The 19,442-nt window shown below is 37.3% G+C and overlaps 1 protein-coding gene across 2 annotated transcripts; it reads right to left on the bottom strand.

Annotated features, from left to right (window-relative positions):
• Positions 1–4,778: 4,778 nt before the first annotated feature.
• On the bottom strand, positions 4,779–19,419 carry LOC116301250 (medium-chain acyl-CoA ligase ACSF2, mitochondrial). 2 transcript variants are annotated; one of them, XM_031710285.2, is made up of 20 exons: positions 19,299–19,419; positions 17,499–17,676; positions 16,048–16,176; positions 14,706–14,759; positions 14,274–14,392; positions 13,500–13,553; positions 12,886–13,003; positions 12,493–12,582; positions 12,303–12,364; positions 11,861–11,950; positions 11,527–11,618; positions 11,285–11,361; positions 10,825–10,932; positions 10,240–10,391; positions 9,483–9,537; positions 8,735–8,821; positions 6,743–6,795; positions 6,386–6,443; positions 5,853–5,921; positions 4,779–5,305 (listed from the first exon to the last, which is right to left on the bottom strand). In XM_031710285.2, the coding sequence occupies exons 1-20, from the start codon at positions 19,412–19,414 to the stop codon at positions 5,255–5,257; spliced, it is 1,812 nt and encodes a 603-aa protein (XP_031566145.2). In that variant the 5' UTR covers positions 19,415–19,419; the 3' UTR covers positions 4,779–5,254. The 2 variants fall into 2 exon arrangements, with proteins under 2 accessions (XP_031566145.2, XP_031566146.2); XM_031710286.2 differs by lacking the exon at positions 19,299–19,419 and adding an exon at positions 16,489–17,327 and having other exon boundaries at positions 17,499–17,593.
• Between the last annotated feature and the right edge of the window lie 23 nt (positions 19,420–19,442).

Raw genomic sequence — 19,442 nt, 5'->3', positions numbered from 1 at the left:
CAAGAAAACATTTTGAGGAATCTGTATATTCGTATATTTTTGTCGAGCCAGGAGGGATCAGGAATGTTTATAGGTCAGTTGGTTGTGAAGCTATATGAAACTTAATCCTTCTCCAACCTTTACTCCTTTCACCATCCAGCTTGCATTATTGTTTCATAACCTTTAAATTACATAGACGTGCCAATTCATAATAGTATGGGTGTTCCTCTGTTTTGTTGTCGATTTATACGCCTCGTTTTTTTTGTGTGTGTGTGTGTTTTTTTTGTCTATTTGTCATCCCAGTTGTCTTTTACACCGTCCACCTTTAGTACTGAATAAACATACACACATCTATAAACCTTTTGAACTACTAGTATAATCTCGTGGTCAAGTCTTGTCTGGTGAGCGCATCAAGATCTGAATATATAATGAGTAATAAGGATCTTTTCCAGATACGACAGATTCTACATTAATAGCATGCCTGGTAGTTGTGTTCTACTCATTGGAGCTAGGTTTAGATCGGTAGGACGAGGAAAAGAAACCTCAATCAATATTTGACTATATGTGCCTATTATTTTTGATATTTTACATGATGCTGAAAAACACTAGAAAATCTTTGGAAAAGGAAAGATTATCATCTTGGACAAGACAATACCGAGTTGGTCAAATCATGTCTTATCAGGGTTTTGTAAATATCTAAGGTATCTTGATCTTTCAAGACAGTATTGTCTGTGGAAAGCTTTTAGTATTGTGATCATAATACTGTAGGTAATTAGTCAAAGAACTACAAGAGTTATTGGGTGAAAAAATATTGAATTGATATCGATTCAATCCTATTTATTAAAAGTTGGAATTAAGATTATTTGTGAGGACTGGATTTCCTTGTCAGAGGTAAGTAATCCCACTTTTACTATTAACCTGTAGTATAAGAACGGGTAGTGATTCTTATACTGGGTCACTTAGAATGTTCTAGAACAGGAATGTTTTGGCTATCAAGAGCTTCATTTATTCAATACTTAGCCCCATTTCTTAAGTGTGCTGGATCGGTAAAATCCATAAACATAGTTCCTCTTCTCTAAAGGGATGTATTCAGAGTAGCCAACTGTGCCCCGTCATAATATTTAGACCCCATATGGAATACCATATTAGAAATCATTACATATCGGCAGTAGCAAATAAAATCTATAAATCAAACGGAGACAGTGTGAGACAATTGTGTTTATTGGTCCTTAATCAAGCTGGTGTAGAAAAGCTGAACACATGCGGTGCATAAGTGATAGCAAGAATAAAGGTCGGTTAGCAATTCAAGTTCATTCAATAGTAGCGCTTGGCTATACGGTATGAGGTTTGGGTGTGGTCCATTGCATCGATTTACGCATACTACTTGTCATTGATCCAAATATAGACATCCACGGTGGCAGACAGAGATCACTAACATTACGTCAAGAAATCATCTAAAATGCTACCTTAAAATGTGTTTTTATTTATCGTAGGATATTTTCTATCAAAAAAGCCAAGCAAGAATCGACCAAAACGAACGTGAATTGGTCTAAAAGAATTTCGTTCATTCGACAACAAAAAGCCGCAAAAGAAAAGCTTGAAGCCGATCATTATACGGATTGATGCATGACTCACAATACCATCCTATTGAATTACATGCAGGGAGAAATATCTAAGACCTTACATGGAATTAGTTATTTAAGGCATGACAAACAGTTAATATAGGTATGCTGACATTGTTCTTTAGCGGCATCTTATATCCCGCTTTCTTTTCGTGATCCTACAGTCTTGTATTCTTGTGTAATACCACACGGACAACAAAGCTAGCTTTCTGTGGTCTTGTAATCGGTCCAATCCATTTTTTTCATTCTAGACCATGGATTAAAACTGTGGTCACCTCGGGTAAGACTCAACCCCGCGCATTGACGGTTATTTCATTCCCCTCTATGAGTGAGTTTATTAAATCGATTGACGCTGCAGGGAATCTCAAGTACAAATTAAACTTAAAATCTTTTGTCGCTAGTCTGTTTGAGGGCGAATTGAAAAAACCTCCAGCTGATCCTCATTTCCATATCTAAAAACTAAATCCCAAAACAAAACGGACAAGATTTTGCTCTTCAATGGAAAATGAATCCGCGATGGAAGAATGAAAAATATAACGAAAATTTAAAGGGTTGTGGTTAAATTGTCTTCCCTAAGGCGGGATTACATGCTTGGTATTCTTTTCATTCTTACATACAGTGGAACCTGTAAGATACCGCAGAACCGAGGGCCAGAGAAAATTGTCCATATTAAATCTATAGGGGTGCCCGTAATATAAAGGTGTTTATAAAGCAAAAAATGTATGGGGATTTTGCTGGGACATAAATATCCAGCTATCTGTCCGTAAAATAGAGGTATCCTTAATATAGAGGTGTCCGTAATATAGAGGTGTCCGTAATATAGAGGTGTCCGTAATATAGAGGTGTCCGTATTATTGAGATACACGTAAGAAGAGTTTGGCTTAACGTGGGCTGGCTGGCCGGGGCTAAAAGGCCGGGCCAAACCGTCCTTCCCTGTCTCCTTCAATATATGACCTTCAGTATATTTCACTGAATCGGATGACTGACTTCAATATCAATAAGACTCAGCCATGTCTAGTGAAGACATAAGATCACCTGCTATCATAACAATAATGTAATAAGGGAAAAGAAGATGTTTATTTTTATATCTAGAGTAAGTGGTGAAATATCGGAAACAATCAAAGAGAAAGACGTAGAACATAAAATTACATCCCAATTTACCCCCATTCCCAGGACATTGCATCCTATCATATTCCTTCATTTTAAAAACAAATCACAGTTTCTATTAGAGTAAAGGCATTTAACCCGTGAAACAAAAAAATATTAGTCAACGTGGAATAGTCGGCAAATAGACAAAGAGAAAACAATGGAATTAGGGTCTAAGTCCAGTAAGTCTAATTTCGATTTCACGGGTTTAGTGACTTTATTCTTAATTGAACTTTAACTTTCTTAATTCTCCTTTCTATCTCCTGTCAAGTTCAAATCAACGATCAAAAAAGCATTGGTATCATTCTTGTTTCCATTGTTAAACATAGCATTGAGATACATAAAAATATATAGATAGCTTGACTTGTGTCCAGTTATGAACATCCTTTCAGCTCATATTTATAGAAAGATCTCCAATATTCTTATTTCTTAGCAGCAAATCAGCATACTCTTTTTCTTTTTCTTTTTTTGTTTTGTTTGTTTTTTGTTTTAATATATAATAGAAATAACAAATACTATCCCCAACCACGATGAAAACCCCCACAGTGACAGACCACTCCAGAACACTTGATTGTGGTACGATATTGTTTCTTTAGTTCTCTCCTATAAATTTAAGATGTTTTCCAATCAGAGCTTTATTGTTGAGATTTGACAATTGTTAATATTTAATATTTGCTATTCTTCTCGTACTTTCCGAAAAGCTTCAAGGAAGGCCGACTCCGGCTTCAGTGTTCGAGATAAAATCTTTATTCTTCTCATTTTGTGTTTATCAGAATGAAGATGAGTACTTTACTGGACTTATCAAGAGACAATTGACTATATGACTTATGAGAATTGGAACATTTTTTTTGACTTTGAAAGCATATATCGACATGTACTCAGTCCGTATGTGTGGTTCGGGGCTTTGTGGTTGGACAATGTGATAATTTGATTGGTTCCTGGCTACTCTGGCTCCAGAGGCGCTGAAGATGTAAGTATCTTGCAGAGCACCAAAGATCCGTTTTTTTTTACGCTACTGGCATCGCAGGCCTTCACCGCTTGCATCTTAAAATTACTTCATCAGAGATTCTAAAACCGGGGTAATTACAGGGCCGTGTAACAGGTGCCAAGAGGAAGCCATTTAAATGTCACAACAATATGGGGAATTCCCCCTCTTTTATGGCGTCTGTTTTGTCACTTAATCGGATCAAGTAAAAAGATTTAATTATGCAGGTTGATTAATTACTTAATTTAGTATAAATACCACAGGTGATTATTGAAAATCTCGTGCGCTGATTGGTCGAGAAGCTCAGATTATCATACGATAATCCAAGATGGCGGCCAGCCGCCTTGTTCAGTGCTGTCCTAATTTAAATGTGTCTTTTATCTTCTATTTTTCCTCTTTTTTTTTGAAAGAATCACCTCACCTGTGTATTTATGCTAAAACAATTATTCACCTCAGGCTCGGTGAATATCGGGAATAACTTCGTTTCGGTTATTATTGAATAATTGTTAGACAGACCTAATCATAATCTCCTTTAATATTTCCAACAACCTAAATAATCTGCATGTGTGATCTGGGATTTTGTTAATAACCAGGGAATTTGTTATGAATTAATAATCGATTAGCCAGGGGGCGTAGAAACCGCCATACCGAAAACGTATCACACAGCAACGCGAGAGATCAGTCGGTACAGTTGTTTTTTTTTATTCGGAGGGGGAAATTTGTTACGATCTTTTTAGGACTCTAGGTATCGCATAATCTTCGGCGCCATTTGTGCATGGCTTTGCTATTGATTAGCATCTTGTTTCATACTTTCTTTTTTACAGATTGCAGTGATGCAGTGATGCAAGGTAGGGGCGGATCGAGGACTTTGTTTGGGGGGTGGGGGGGTGGGATAAGAGTTGGGAGGAGGGGGTGCGGTGCACCACACTTGTGTAGTCGATCCGGTTACAACAGTCAGACACACATTACTTCGTGCTGTTATAAAGCGAGGGTAGGGGCCCGACATACATATGACTAGTACATCCATGCAAGAATGTCGATCAATCTCAAAATTATATGATGAATTTATTCATGAGCTTAGAAAGTAGTATAGAAATTGATTATTTGTCTCTAGCTGAAAGAAACTCAGAACAATCAGAGTCCCTGACAGAAATCAAACCCAAGACCTACGTATGCCGGATACCAAAATTAAAATTACGGTTTTATTGATTGAATATTATTATTATTATTATTAATATCTGAGTATTGAATTGATATGTACAAATTGATTCATTATGAGATTTCATGTACATTAAAAAAGATAAGACTTTCCGTTGCAGTATGAATTACAAAAATAAAAAGAGAATCAATCTTTCCTTGAAAAGCCTAGTATCTGTTTCCTTGGTTGGATAATTCTGGCTGCAGCTAAGATCCCTTTTCATCTATCAGAAACCACCTGTACGAGACGATGGTCCGCCATTACTGTCATTCTGAGAGTCTTCAAAGACGACCTTAAAAAAGTTTAATTTACTTTAGCCGCAGATCATAATCCAAGTTCACGAACCATTTCTTCTCTCATCTCAAACTTTCTAACCTGTAAGATATTGGAATATCAAATGAGAAAATAGATTGTACTGAAACAATCCAATAATGCAGTGCTACAGATGGCACTAAATATTAGCACTAAAAATAGCTTCCCATTACTGTCATGTAACTTAATATTTATTAGATCTCCCAGATTACCATCTTTTCCCAATTCCCATCTAGTACTTCGCCAAGGTGTAGTGGCTTCTGGTGCCTTATATAGATGAGATATCAATACTTACATCACCGATAGCCGGTAAGGCACCATAATAAAGTTCAATTATTGAATTTTCTCTTTTACTAATGGTAAAAATGCGATACTATTAAGGAAAAAATTAAGTGCGATCTTTATCATAGGTTTTGATGCTATAATTAGGAAAATGATACTCTAGAAAATGACACGTGGAATGAAATGGAAAAGCTTTAAACCCAAGGTAAGAGGAAAACCGTGGGATAACCGGAGTACTCTCCATAAATTTCTAGCAACTAGCAGTGTCTATCAGAAGGCCTGATCCCAGAGAAGACAAGCATCCAAAGAGCAAGAACGATTCTCTTACCTTTCCAGTTACTGTCATGGGAAAGTCATCTACGAATTTTATAAACTTGGGAATTTTAAAGTGCGCAATCTAAAAACATACAGAAACAAATTATTCCAGACTGGACTTTTACAACTTGTTGCTAAAATAAAGCGGGCCATAGTTAGAATCTCAGTAAAATACCGAAAAAAGTCGCATTTCATAGTAATTGTGTGACGGGCTGTGATAGGCTAAGACCACAGGATGGTCTATATACTGAAATAGAACACGTTCACTGATTGGCTACGTCCATTATTATGAAAAGGCTACTCCAATTTTAAAACTTTATAAACCATCTATAAAATATACAAGATAATTTTATAAAAATTTTCCCATCATAAGGAAAATTTTTTAATAGCGCATGGCAAACCACATTAAGTCACTAGTGGGCAAGACACTTGAACAAGAGATAGCAGGATAGACATGGCCGTATGTATGCCAGACTTGAGGGCTGCTGTTAGCAAGGCTAGTAGTTATTTTACTTTAACCGTGATAAAATATTTAAGAACACCAACCTGTCCTTTACAGAAATTCTTGATCTCATCTGCTGTTGCCGTCTCTCCCGCATGTAATCTTGACAAGAAAAAAAATGTTGGGAAATTAAGAACCAAGATAACAAATCAGTACTAAAAGTAGTCTTCAATTATTGTCAATAGTTTACTAGATTGTTCGTATTATCAGTGTTTTTCTTCTGTGGAATTTGAAAAAGACTTTATCTTTTTGCATCGCTCACCATTTTAATGGTTAATTTGTGGATATAAGCTACGAAAAAAAAATGGAACAAATACGACAGATGAGCCAATCAAAACGCAGGTTCTAGTGAGCTTATAGTACACCTGCAGCATTGACTTATCAAAATAGTCAAGTCTTACTTTATCCATGCACAGACTTCTTCACCTAACCGCTGATCTGGAACACCAATAATCTGAAAATAAAACGACGGACGAATGAAATTTTCGTTGAATCAAGTAAAGAACATTGCTTTGTATAGAGTTGATTTTGTATGAGTGGGAAAAGTTGTACGCTGGTACGGTCTTCCTACACGTAAACGGTACGACATGCAATAATATATTGAAACTGCTTCCCATAAAAATGGTTAACGTGCGAGTGGGAAACGTACGGTACGGTCTTCCTGCACATACACGGTACGACATGCCGTAAGATTGAAATGGCTTCCACAAGAATGGTTATCGTATGAGTGGGAAACGTACGGTACCGGTCTTCATGCACGCACACGGTACACATGCCGTAACACTGAAATGGCTTCCCATTTTCTTTCAGTACAGTAAGTCATCCAATCACATCGACCTTCTTGAAATACTTTGCTGGTGCGGGGGCCCGTCAATTAGTTGATATATGTATCCCTCTTTAGCCCATCATTAGGTATTACCGAATAATTATACCATCAAGCGGCGGGCTTACATTTTGATTTCCAGTCATAACGGAGCGGCAAAAAGCTCAAAAAGAAGCGCCGGCAGAATCCTCTAACGACCCGCGCTGTTTTTTTATTACAGTGTAACCTGTTCAGTTTTTATGACTCATAAGACGCGCTGTCTGCGAATTTCAAGTTCAAAGATACCGATAATGATAAAAGTGTGTAAATAAGAATCTTTCCTAAATTTTTTTTTTTTTTGTTAGCTTGAATGCATGAATACTAATACGACTTCCGCTCTTTATTATTACTATTTTTTCCTTCACGATACGAATACACAATTTGATCATTTGATATTAGCACATTTATATGTTATTCTTGAAGATATAGAAATATAGATAAGTTATAGTGCTTGCGAACGAGGTTATTCTGGGCGAAAGCCCTTGGAATTAAATTCGGAAAAATTAATTTCCGACCTCGCTGGGAATCGAACCCACGACCTTCGGAATTGTACTACCGATGCTCTACCAGCTGAGCTATATTCTCATCTATGTTATTCTTGGTGTAGCTTGTAACTATTTTTTAAAAAGGCGTTACCGTTTCGTTTCCTGTTTTCTTATATTCATCCCCTTATAGATATTCTCATATTAGTCATCGTCTGGTCTCGTTAATGATCCGTCTGCACTCTAGCCACTTTATTAAATGTTTCAAGTAATCAATCAGAGATGACGTTTATTCAAAACACCCCGAAAAGGGTGCCTCGTGTAGTTTTATTTTGCTTACCAAAGTGCAATGGAGCCATAAAATCTTGATTAAAATGAATAGAAGTCTTAATTAAAAACGCCCTGTTTTAGTGATACATCTCTTTTGAAGTCCCCATTAAAAGTCTGTTTGTTTTTCTCGCTCTCGGTAATATTTAGAAGCACTTCCATTTAGCTAGAGTTCAAGTGGCTCTTCAAGACGATAGCCACCGAATATCGAGTTCTTGTATGGACTATATTGCTTAGAAAACCGGGGTGATGTTAAGTCCTTTTTTCACCAGGACATAATCAATAGATTTTCTTGTCGCTACTGAACTTTAGAATTAAAACTGGAATAACTTATACAGCGACATGCTGCGTGTCTTGTTGTAAATACACCACGTTCGAGATATTAAAATTCTAGCACGATACCGAGGCTCTCCGAAATCAAATGTCTCAAAATCGCATTAAACCTCAAAAGGATCAGTAGGTTGGATCATAACATTCTTGAGTAGTGAATTGACTAGCATTTCTGCAAAATGTTATTATTCCGAACGGTAGGAACGTCGTATATGGTAGATTATTTTATTCCTTCCAATAAAAGTATTTGGTGATCCACGTGTTTGTATAATACATGAAGTACCATACGACTAAAGCCTCGCAATCAAGTTTGAATTTTAAGATATCGAACGTGGCCTGTTAGCGCCAAATACGGGCGCACAAGTCTTTCTTGGCATTAGTTTAATACTTACTTGTACATCTTGTATCTTTGGGTGTTTGTACAGGAACTGTTCTATTTCTGTAGGGTAAATGTTTTCACCACCTCGAATGATCACATCCTGTAACAGAATAACACCCTTATGATATTTATGTCCCTCTTCACCTTGGGTGTAATGTTTACCAATTTCAGACCACGTGTCATTCTCTCGAGAATAAGATTCTTTGTTTCAGCTATATCTATATTCATGTGTCTTCTCGTGCACAACCGTTAAACAAAGAAATGATACTCAAGGGAATGACACTTGGTCTGAAATGGGAAAACATTATGCCCAAGGTTAAGAAGTTTATACAACTTTCTTCATCCGCCAAGGCTAAAGAATGCTGTAAATTTCAGTGCGTTGAAGGTCAAGTACTTTGAAAACCTTGAGAACTGATGGATTAAAAACAGTAGTCTTTTCGAGTTCCAAATTACCGCTGAGTTTCTTGATTACAGACTCATTTACTCAGGCTTAGCCTCGATTTTGTGAAGAATATTCACGTGTTCCAGTCAAGGTCCGTCAAGTTTCAAAGTGTTCGTATTGTTGAAGTTGTGCATTCTTTACTTTACCGTTGGTATTTGCGAGTAATTAGACACTGATTCGAGGCTAAGCCTGAGTAAATGAGTCTGTAATCAAGAAACACAGCGGTAATTTGGAACTCGAAACTGGACTATTCCCTCTCCATTGGGTGTGGTCGAGCAGGAGTTACTTGAAGGAGAAGTTCAACGATTGGAATTCTTACCTTAATTCTACCTATAATTTTAATATATCCATTTTCATCCATCGTTGCCAAATCGCTAGAATAACATACAAAACACAAAATAGTTTTAAAAGATCGCTTTTACTTTATCAGCAATAGGTGGACGAACGATGACGTGTTTTGGTTGGGTCGATTGTTGTTTTAATTATAAACCAGAAATCTATCGGACAGTCCAATAAAGCAAAGTGAAAAAACCTATTGTTAAAATGGTTGGCACTTTAACATCACAGTGGCAATATTTATAAACACTACGTCCACCTATATATAATCATCAATCTCGATTCTGCGCAATTCTGAGAAAATTGGATATGACAGGTGAAGCCAGTGCTCTAGGTCTCTATCCTTCCGTTCTAACTAATCACAAGGCTATTTAAAAACTACAGGTCTTAGTTTACCACTCATAAGGAATTATATAACATAGACACGATATAACGCTCACTCTGATTGGTTATTTAGCGCGCACGAGGGTACATCCAAAGAATTTTTGATTTAAAAAAAAATTTTTTGATTAACAAAAAAAGATTTTGTATGTTATGAAAGCATTGGTCATTGATTATCGTGCTTCCATCGAGTTTTGGGTGCACTTAGTCGGTTGCTTAAGCACTCAAGAAGCTAAAGTCGCACTCTTACGCTTCCTTCGTGCTTAGCAGCCTACCGCGTGCACCCGAAACTCGATGGAAGCACGCTAATCAATGACCAATGCTTTTTTTTCTGAATAAAGTAGCTACAAAGACTTTACCCAGAATGGAACCATCCATTAGCATCAATAGCCGCATTAGTTTTCTCTTCATCTTCCCAATATCCCATCATCACTGCATAACCACGGAAGCAAATTTCGCCTGGTTCACCAATAGGAACAACTCGCCCATGGGTGCTATCGATAATTTTGGCCTGTGAAGAAAAATAATAGTTGCACCTTTACTATGGAAACAGACAATGGACTACTTCGATGATACGGCGGCCATCTTGCAAGGAGGCAAAACAAAACGAAGATGACGGCAAATATATAGAGTTTCGTGTGTTTGTCTTTCTTTTATGGGTAAAGGTGATCGATGTGCCGTCTTAATTCATCTTTTGTTATTTTATCTTGTGGTGAGCTGTTAATATCAATTGATGTCATTACTGTAACAAAGTTTTATTAGCCCCCTGGACGCCTCATAATGCATCTTGATACAAAATGGCGGCCTTATCGTCAGAGTAGTCCAGTCCATTAACAAAAGAGTGAGATTATCTGCAGAAACAGTGCTTATTTCTCTGACCGAGCCAATGCTAAGCAACTGCCAATGGTCTGCAAATATAATCAGAGTTGGCCCTTGGGTGTTACCTCTGTGTTTGCATGTACTCGTCCAACTGTAGAAACTCGCAACTCTACAGGATCATCACGCATTGACTGAGTGGTCACTGGACTTGTTTCTGTAAGGCCATAGCAAATCTAAATGACAAATAACAGCAGGAAATGTTATGCAATAGCTATGAATAATATGCATTAGTCAAATCCAACTAGCAGCCTATCTTCAATGCTGCATTCTTATTGGATGAGCTACTACTAGGCTATAAGTTATATCCTACAAGCATAGAAAAACAAAAATTTAACTTTAGTTCAAAACTTTAATTCTTTGCATCTATATATTTGACCAACTAGTTGGATTTGACTCAAACAATTAGTCCTCTCGTCCTCATGGCCTACAAGTCAATAGCCCATTCGGGCTCAAAGACTCATTGATAAATAGTGCCTTAGTTTGTAATGTTCTCAACTCCTAGAAATTCTACTTTAACATACTTACTGTTACTTCTGGCATATGGAGCACATCAATAATTCTTTTCATCACTTCTATAGGACAAGTCGAGCCAGCCATGATTCCTTGTCATAAAGAAAGCACAAACTCCATCAAATGAGGGCAATTCAGATGTGCAGGTTTTCAAATTATCAACACAAAAAATGTAATTTTTGCACAGAAAAATTGAAAAAAGAACTCAACTAGATTCATTTTCTTAAAACTAAAAGCGCATTTTTGGCCTAACCTACCTGTGTTCAAACTTGAAACATCAAAAGATGCAAAGTTAGGATGATTGAGTACATCAATGAACATAGTTGGTGTGCCATATAGGGATGTACATCTACAGAGAAATAAATATGGAAGACAATTGAATAAATTAATGCTATAATGCGATACAGGGAGTGGTTTGTGTGTCGACGGGTGAGTCTTTCTAGGCAGAGGCTACTATTAAGTAAACTTTTTTAAAATTGAGTTTATCACTTATCACGACTGTTGGGTAAGTACAGCATTGGTGCAGCTCAAAAAAGCATGTAAAGGTGCCTCTGGTAGCTGCTATACAGTACACAGAGATAAAAGACTTACTTTTCTTGCTGTACAGCATTGAGAACTGCTCCTGCATCAAATGCACGTGATGGATAAACTGCTGTTGTGCCATGTGTGATGATTGACATACTAGAAGTACATTGAATACAAATAAACTAGTGAAATGGAAGAGAGAAAGAGATGGATGGATGGATGGATCGGTGGGTGGGTGGATGTATGGGTGGGTGGGTGGGTGGGTGGATGGATGGATGGATGGATGGACAGATGGATGGATGGGTGGGTGGGTGAATGGAAGGATGGGTGAGTGGGTGAATGGAAGGATGGATGGATGTATAAAAAATAAACGAAAGAATAAATACATTAGCAGCAATAACGAAGAAATAACATACCTGCATACATACACAACAAACAACATACACCAAGTAACATACCTGCATACACGTATATACAACAAACAACATACATACAGCAAGTACTATACCTGCCAAGAACCATGCCAAAACAATGGTAAAGAGGAACTGGGATGCAAACCCTGGCATATTCCTGTCACACCAAGAAATGAAGAAAATCATAATCTTATATTTTCATGCAAAATACATACTGAAATTGCTGTAAACAGAAGCAAGTGTTACACCCTTGATTAAGGGCCATTATGGATCAGCAATACTTACATCATAATTCAGGACATTAGATACACATACTGCATTGTTAACGATCCCATGATGTGTAAGTGTGGCTCCTTTTGGGAACCCTGTGGTGCCCTGAAGCAAAGACAGAGATATTAATATTATTAATTATAAAGGGACCATGGAGCTGGGGGGAGGGGGGGCCTCTAGCTCCCATTTTTTCCCTTTACCCATACCAGTCACTTTTATTTTCAAATCTAACCTCCCCACTTTTTCCCAAACTAGTCTGTTATATTTTCCAATCTTAGGCCCCCCCCCCAATTTAAAGGGGTGGTCCACGGCCCTTAAACATCTTTTGCACACTAACTAAACACACATGGAAGCCAATGCTGAACCACAGTAATGTACTGAAATGATACAAACAGGTTATGTACTTACAGATGTGAATTGTATATTAATAGGGTCATCACAGTCAAGTTCATCTTGAATATCTTTAAGCTGTTGCCTGTCTGGCGCACTGCCTAATGCCTCAAGATCCTTAAATCGTAAAGCCCCACTGAAAGAAAGGCACTGTGTCATGAATATACTAGTCAACAGCTCCCACTTTTCTGGAGCTGATGGGAGGAAAACCAGAGCAAATGGAGAAAACTCCTCTTGGCAAGATAAATGAAATGGGAATTTAAATGGGAATTATCAGCAGATTCCATAGAGTGGCTCTGGATTCCACTGGATTGCACTACAGGCCCATTGCTAGGGGTGGTTCGATGGTTCAAACAAACAGCCCCCCCCCCCTCTTTGTAGAAGTATGAAATAATGTTTAGCGCTATTTAAGTTTTTCAAGAAATGACATAACTAAGATTGGTAGAAAAACCAACCTCCTCTTTCAAGGTGCTAGCAACGGGCCTGCACTGGATAGAGAGTGAATAAAAGAAACTTAACACACATGGAGTTCAGTAGAGAACAAAACTGAAGTGATCTCAGGGTTTTACACAGCAGTGCATCCATGCCACAACTTGGAGTGTAAAAAATAAAAAGTTTGTATTTTGTCTTACCTAAAGTGTTCATTGTTTTTGGAAGCAATGATGACAGTTTTCAAGTCTGGAAGCCTAGTAAGAAAACAATCATTGATTTTTGATGTGTGATCTACTAAGAGTTTCTAGCATTTGAATAAAAGTGCCTTAGCAAGCTGAGTAGATCTTCTTTCTGTTCATTAGGACTAAAAGTAATGACTATTCAATGGCCAGATAATGACCAACCACAACAGACTGGTCATCATGTGAACAGTCAATGTGCAGGGCTTAAAATAACTGCTGGACATCGGTCAATATCTGGCCAGAACTGGAACTTGTAAGGTCAAATCTTTGTCTTGCTGGTCATTTTGACCAGTACCATTTAGCCAGAAATGAGGTATGACTAAGCTAAAACTAACATGGCCTGTGAGCATGACCAGCAACTGATCTGCCGTCATCTTAAGCCCTGATGTGACTGGCCTAAGAGGACTGGGCTCAGAGGCATTTTGCTGGACAATAGAACTTTCCCAAATTCGCTTGACTGATCACTAAACAATGGTTTCAAGTCAAGGTTGAACTTGATAAATAAAAGAATCAAAATCAGTCTCGACTTCAAACCATTGTTTCATGGTCATCCAAGTGAATTAAGATCTATTTTCAATTTTTTTGGCTGGATATTATCCATTGAATTGCTGTTATTTTTTATAAACTTAACTTTTATTCAGCTCTGTAAATAGTTAGTACAAATATGCACACTCAATCTTACAACGCACATGGCACACTGCAGGTCAGGCAATATGCAACCTAAGCAGTTACCTTGCACTGTACAGTTCTCCAGGAGAAGCACTTGGCAACTCATGAGCGATCTGTTTCATCATATGATAGTAATCTTGGGACTTATGCACATCTGACATCACTAGTGCTTTACAGCCAACCTGAAAAACATGCATACAAGATGGAAATACAACAATGAAGTCCATACCATATTTCTGTGAAAACCTTAACTAACAAAATTGTTCAAAATAGTGCATAGTTCTGTAGGTTTACAGTCTAGAGTGCATATCATATATTCATGAAAAAGTTAACTAATAAAATTGTATGAAATAGTGCAAAGTCATGTAGGTCTACATTCTACTGAGTTCTACTGAACTTACCACTTTGTGCAATTTCTTATAAAGTTTTTCACTGGGTATGGTATGCACTCTATATAAATCTTCTATCAACTAGCCCAGTAACACATAATATTACCTTTTTCAAAGCATATTCAATCTCCGATACTTGATATGCTGGGTTCATGTTTACCTGAAATGTGGAAAAAATCAAATATATACATTATAAAGCTATTTCAAAAAAAGTTGACATTTGAGAAGATCTTTCATGGGTAACCATTTTAGTTGCAGCAGGATAAGTGTTATGTGATTTAATTCATTATTACCAGTGTTTACTCTTGCAGCAAAGTTCTGTACTTGTAAGTTGCAGTTCTTTAATTTAAGTCATAGAAGTGTTATACCAGACAGTAGAGCAATAGAGTAACTTGCTGATTACTAATGCATTGATGATGTAGCTCTCATGATTCATTCAAAATGTACAACACAAACATAGTATGGGTCTGCCGTACTATAACACTGAAATGGTTTCCTATTGTTCTCAAGATTCATTCAAAATGTAGACGGTAGAGCAATAGATTACTAATGTATTGATGATGTAGCTCTCATGATTCATTCAAAATGTACAACACAAACATAGTATGGGTCTGCTGTACTATAACACTGAAATGGTTTCCTATTGTTCTCAAGATTCATTCAAAATGTAGACGGTAGAGCAATAGAGTAACTTGCTGATTACTAATGCATTGATGATGTAGCTCTCATGATTCATTCAAAATGTACAACACAAACATAGTATGGGTCTGCTGTACTATAACACTGAAATGGTTTCCTATTGTTCTCAAGATTCATTCAAAATGTAGACGGTAGAGCAATAGAGTAACTTGCTGATTACTAATGCATTGATTATGTAGCTCTCATGATTCATTCAAAATGTACAACACAAACATAATATGGGTCTGCTGTACCATAACACTGAAATGGCTTCATATTGTCCTCACGATTCATTCAAAATGTACAGTATTGTAAAGAGTATGGGGTTCCTGTGCCATAACACTGAAATGGCTTCCTATTGTTCTCATGATTCATTCAAAATGTACAACATATATTAAACATCTATAGTATAGGTCTGCTGTACGTGCCATAACACTGAATTGGCTTCCCATTGTTCTTATGTATCATTCAAAATGTACAACATATATTAAACATGTACAGTATGGGTCTGCTGTGCCATAACACTGAAATGGCTTCCCATTGTTCTCATGTTTCATTCAAAATGTACAGTGTTGTACAGAGTATGCAGCTCCTGTGCAATACAGTAACACTGAAATGGCTACCCATTGTTCTCACGATTCATTCAAAATTTACAAAATATAAACACTATTGGCTCCTGTGCAATGACAATAAAATGGCTTTCAAGTCTATTCATACTCTACATTAATAAATTTGTAAAGCACAATCTTAATTAGTGTAAAATAACGTACCATTATAAGTCCAGCTTTGCCAGTAGCAAACTGTGTTAAGACCCATTCTCTTGTATTGGGACCCCACATCCCAACACGATCCCCTTTCTGTAGCCCCATTGCAAGGAAACTTGCTGCCAACTGATCAACCTGGGAAATAACATTGTCAAACACTTATTAATATATAAACATTATTACACCTTATTTCTTGTCCATCCTTCATTTGAAACCTCTGGTCCTCCCACCCCTCTGGGGTATATCAGGGGAAATCAAACACTTTCAGGGTTTAAAATAAAGGCTGGACATCGGACAATGTCCAACTGTGACTGGGACTTGTCCAGTCAAATATTTGTTTTGACCAATAACGTTTAGCCAGGAATGAGGTAGGACTAAGCTAAGACTAATTAGGCCTGTGATCATGACTGGTGATAGATCAGTCATTATTTTAAGCTTGGACTTTGCCTTGGTAAGTGGGGTATGCACTTCTCTTTATTTCTTGGTTTTCACTGCTAGGGAATGAGTTAAGGATATTTATTTCATTATTTTAAGCTCTGACTTTGCCTTGGTAAGTGGGGTATGCACTTCTCTTTATTTCTTGGTTTTCACTGCTAGGGAATGAGTTAAGGATATTTATTTCATTATTTTAAGCTCTGACTTTGCCTTGGTAAGTGGGATATGCACTTCTCTTTATTTCTTGGTTTTCACTGCTAGGGAATGAGTTAAGGATATTTATTTCATTATTTTAAGCTTGGACTTTGCCTTGGTAAGTGGGGTATGCACTTCTCTTTATTTCTTGGTTTTCACTGCTAGGGAATGAGTTAAGGATATTTATTTCATTATTTTAAGCTTGGACTTTGCCTTGGTAAGTGGGGTATGCACTTCTCTTTATTTCTTGGTTTTCACTGCTAGGGAATGAGTTAAGGATATTTATTTCATTATTTTAAGCTCTGACTTTGCCTTGGTAAGTGGGGTATGCACTTCTCTTTATTTCTTGGTTTTCACTGCTAGGGAATGAGTTAAGGATATTTATTTCATTATTTTAAGCTTGGACTTTGCCTTGGTAAGTGGGGTATGCACTTCTCTTTATTTCTTGGTTTTCACTGCTAGGGAATGAGTTAAGGATATTTATTTCATTATTTTAAGCTTGGACTTTGCCTTGGTAAGTGGGGTATGCACTTCTCTTTATTTCTTGGTTTTCACTGCTAGGGAATGAGTTAAGGATATTTATTTCATTATTTTAAGCTCTGACTTTGCCTTGGTAAGTGGGGTATGCACTTCTCTTTATTTCTTGGTTTTCACTGCTAGGGAATGAGTTGAGAATATTTATTTCTTTGGTACGCACAACTTCGCCTTATTAGCTTTCACTGGAGTTGATTGCACACGCCTAAGGAGGTGATGGGGTTAGGGGAGTTACCAGGTGTCTCAAATGACTTGATGATATGCTTTTGTCCACTCCCCCCTTCGAAATTTACCTCTTCTTTGAATTCTGCAAAAGTTGCTCTATCTCCATCCTCACAAAAGACATAAGCTTCTCGGTCTGGGAACTTTTCTGCTACCTTGTCAATCCTTTGGCCTATAGTGTCTCCTATCAGTGGTTTGTTGGTAATTCCATGAGTATAACTCTGGGTTAACTTCTCATTAAGTATGGCACTAAAAACATACAATAATATACAAACAATTATGTTTTAAGAGCTAAAATATTACTGTCCATAGACACTCTATTAAGTGGCCAAATTGCAAATTCAAATTTTTATCTTTACCCTAGCCTGAATCAACCCCTGGACCGTTCAAAGTCAGGGCATGGCTAACTCACAGATCAAACCATAAAACAACCTCTGGGCTGATTAAAGTCAAGGCACAGCTAACTCACAGATCAAACCATAAAACAACCTCTGGGCTGATCAAAGTCAGAGCATGGCTAACTCACAGATCAAACCATAAAACAGCCTCTGGGCTGATCAAAATCAGGGCACAGCTAACTCATAGATCAAACCCTGAAACAATCTCTGGGCTAATCAAAGTCATGGCTAACTCACACATCAATGAAGAAAACCAGAAAAAACCCTCGAATAAAGGTAGATTTATAAATTAACTCTATTCAGATGTGATTCCAAGTCTGGTAATCAAACCCCTGACTGGCAGAGATGTGAGGCAAGTGCACTACTCAATTCCTTTGATAGCCATCTATCAAAGAGTCAACTCCTAATAGACCCCTTGCAGCAAGTCAAAATGGAGCTCAATTTGGAGCATGTACCAATAGGTTTCCAATATTCTCATGAGATTGAATCCTTGACCGGAAGCGATTTTTGTAATTATTTTGAGTGGAAGTGACTCCGTGTGTAATGTGATAGGGGGTGTGGGGCAGGGAGTTCAAGGGGCTAGAGAGAGTCGTTTTAGCGAGTGAATGTGATTATGTAAGAGGAAGTTTAAGTGAATTTGTAAGAGAATAAACGTGAATCAAGGACCAAATCAAGTGACTGTTTTGTGGCAAAATCAACTTTCATACATTCTCATGTTTTGCCCTCCATATTGAGGTGCTTTGACGTCACATGCAAGGTGTCTACTTAGCAGTCAGTTGACAAAGTTAGGGTTGTCACACTCACTTATACTTCCATTAAGTGATCAACCCCTATTTAGCAACACTTGCAGCTTTTACATGGGTAGCTGAAGAATAGGAGCTTGAATGTGTAGTTCCAGAAATCATCCATACCCACCCCACAGAGGGATTTGGAATTTCCGAAGAGTGGGGGGCTCAGAGAAAAAACAAAAATTACAGAGTTTGTATGGAAGAAAATTGGAATTTCTCAGGGGTAAGGGGGTGTCTTAGAAAAATTCCTCCATGAGGGGGAAGCCCATAGATCCGTTGTAGACCAAGATCAACATAATTGAGGATATCAAAGGGTTTACAGCCATATTAAAATGTAGGAACATTTTGAGATTTTTTTAATGCATAGTTAATGAATCCCAAGGGGAACCATCTATGAGGCCCTGTTATATTATACACCGTAGGGGGGTCTGAATTAAAAAATCCCAATTTTGTAAACAAATATACCCCTACATAAATAAACGATAATAATGATAAATAATCCATAATCTTTAAATTTAGTCACCAATGATCCGCATCCCATCTAAAAAGTCATAATAATTCATTATCCTTAACCCTTAACCCAGGCTTGCAGGGGCCTCATGTGCGCACACATGTACATTGAGCAACTTCTACAAATAACATCAAAAATATTGTTTGCTGAAATATTTCAAAGTTTTAAACCTACCTTGTCCTTAATAAACGAGTCTTGATATTACTACAATATTTCTGATTAACCAAACTATTGATTCGAGTCTGGAAACAAAGCTTTGAAGAGCGAAAAGCTTTGCAAAGCCCCGCCATTTTGATTCTGGAAGTGAGTTCTTAAAAA

The sequence above is a fragment of the Actinia tenebrosa genome, unplaced genomic scaffold (genome assembly GCF_029948245.1).
Source record: "Actinia tenebrosa isolate PJP-AT-01 unplaced genomic scaffold, QUT_ActTen_1.0 PGA_scaffold7__59_contigs__length_16204524, whole genome shotgun sequence".
NCBI classification, from domain to species: Eukaryota; Metazoa; Cnidaria; class Anthozoa; order Actiniaria; family Actiniidae; genus Actinia; species Actinia tenebrosa.
Note: the sequence above shows the minus strand (reverse complement) of the source record. Positions and strands in the feature narration are given on the sequence as shown.